Consider the following 1,145-nt stretch of genomic DNA (forward strand, 5'->3'; position numbering starts at 1 on the left):
AGACAAGGAAAATAAACTCCTGGAAACTCCCCGGGTCTTGTAAGACAGGATGTCATGGCCGGACGTGGTCCTTCAAGTGGACGTCTGCCCCCTGAGGCAGCACGTCTGTCTTTCTCTAGCTCTTCACAAAGGCTGCGAGAAAAGAGAAGGGGTGCAGGGAGACAAGAGAAAAGCAGCGGCTTTATTTACAGAATGACAGAAGCAGATTTCATGGTTGTTTGGTGGTGGTTGTTTTCTTGGCTCCCAGAAGATCTTGTATTTCCATCTCCAGTCCTTGGCAAGAGTATTTGTTCTTGGGGAGTGACCAGGTTCCATCAGTGCTCCGAGCTATGGGTTGAAGCCACAGACCAAGCTGTTAAGTCCTTGCTCCCAGCACAAGGCTTTCTGTTCATGCCATTTTGCATCCTTCTTAAACCCGCAGGGAGAGAAGCACTCTACCTAATCCACTTGCCTGCTACAAGCACCGTGGCCGAGAATTCTCCACCTGAGACTCCAGTGCACAAGTTTTCTGTGAACTTATCAGCCTCGCTGTCACCTGTGATCCCAGGGTGGCCCCTGATTATCAACACAAGCCCCCTCACTGATGCCTTCAAGGTGAACTGGCTGTCAGGCACTGACTTTGAGGTAAGCACATCTCACTTGGGAGTTGTCCACAGAGAGGGGTCCTGAAGGTAAGGGTGGAGGGGATTCTAGATTGGTGAGCATTTCCTTCTCTTTCCCTGGCTCACTCTCCCCTCTAGTAAGACCCAGAAGGCCCATCTGGGGACATCTGAGAGCCCTCTATGCGAGAGGTCCCTAAACACTTTGGACCTTCTTTCTCCACTTAATCCAGTGCAATGGGCAATAGGCTCAAATTGTTACAAATAGAAGTCCTGTTTCTCATTGCCACCCACCCTCACATGACGTCAGGTGTTAGGTGTGTGCTGACAGTATCTAAATCCTATCCTTTGGGTGGCATAGTGTGGGCATTCATCTCCTCAAAAGCCAGGCCCTGATGAACTTGTGTCAGGTGATTCTGCTTTTCTCGAATTCCGTGATTTTCCAGGAGAAAATCTATGAGGAGACTTATTTAATATGGAAGAGCATACCTTTCATAAAAATACAAGCCTGAGGGGCGCCTGGGTGGCTCAGTTTGTTAAGCGACT

At 49.3% G+C, this 1,145-nt stretch overlaps 1 protein-coding gene across 1 annotated transcript in view; it reads left to right on the forward strand.

Annotated features, from left to right (window-relative positions):
* The first annotated feature begins 248 nt into the window (after positions 1 to 248).
* The window catches only part of CDHR3 (cadherin related family member 3), a 53,159-nt gene continuing 52,262 nt past the window's right edge, over positions 249 to 1,145 (forward strand). The window contains 1 exon segment of the mRNA XM_081800684.1: positions 249 to 624. Within this exon segment, the coding sequence (XP_081656810.1) occupies positions 391 to 624 (234 nt within the window). The 5' untranslated portion in view covers positions 249 to 390.

Source organism: Leptonychotes weddellii, chromosome 12 (assembly GCF_054177405.1).
Source record: "Leptonychotes weddellii isolate Sample4059 chromosome 12, ASM5417740v2, whole genome shotgun sequence".
Lineage (NCBI taxonomy): Eukaryota > Metazoa > Chordata > Mammalia > Carnivora > Phocidae > Leptonychotes > Leptonychotes weddellii.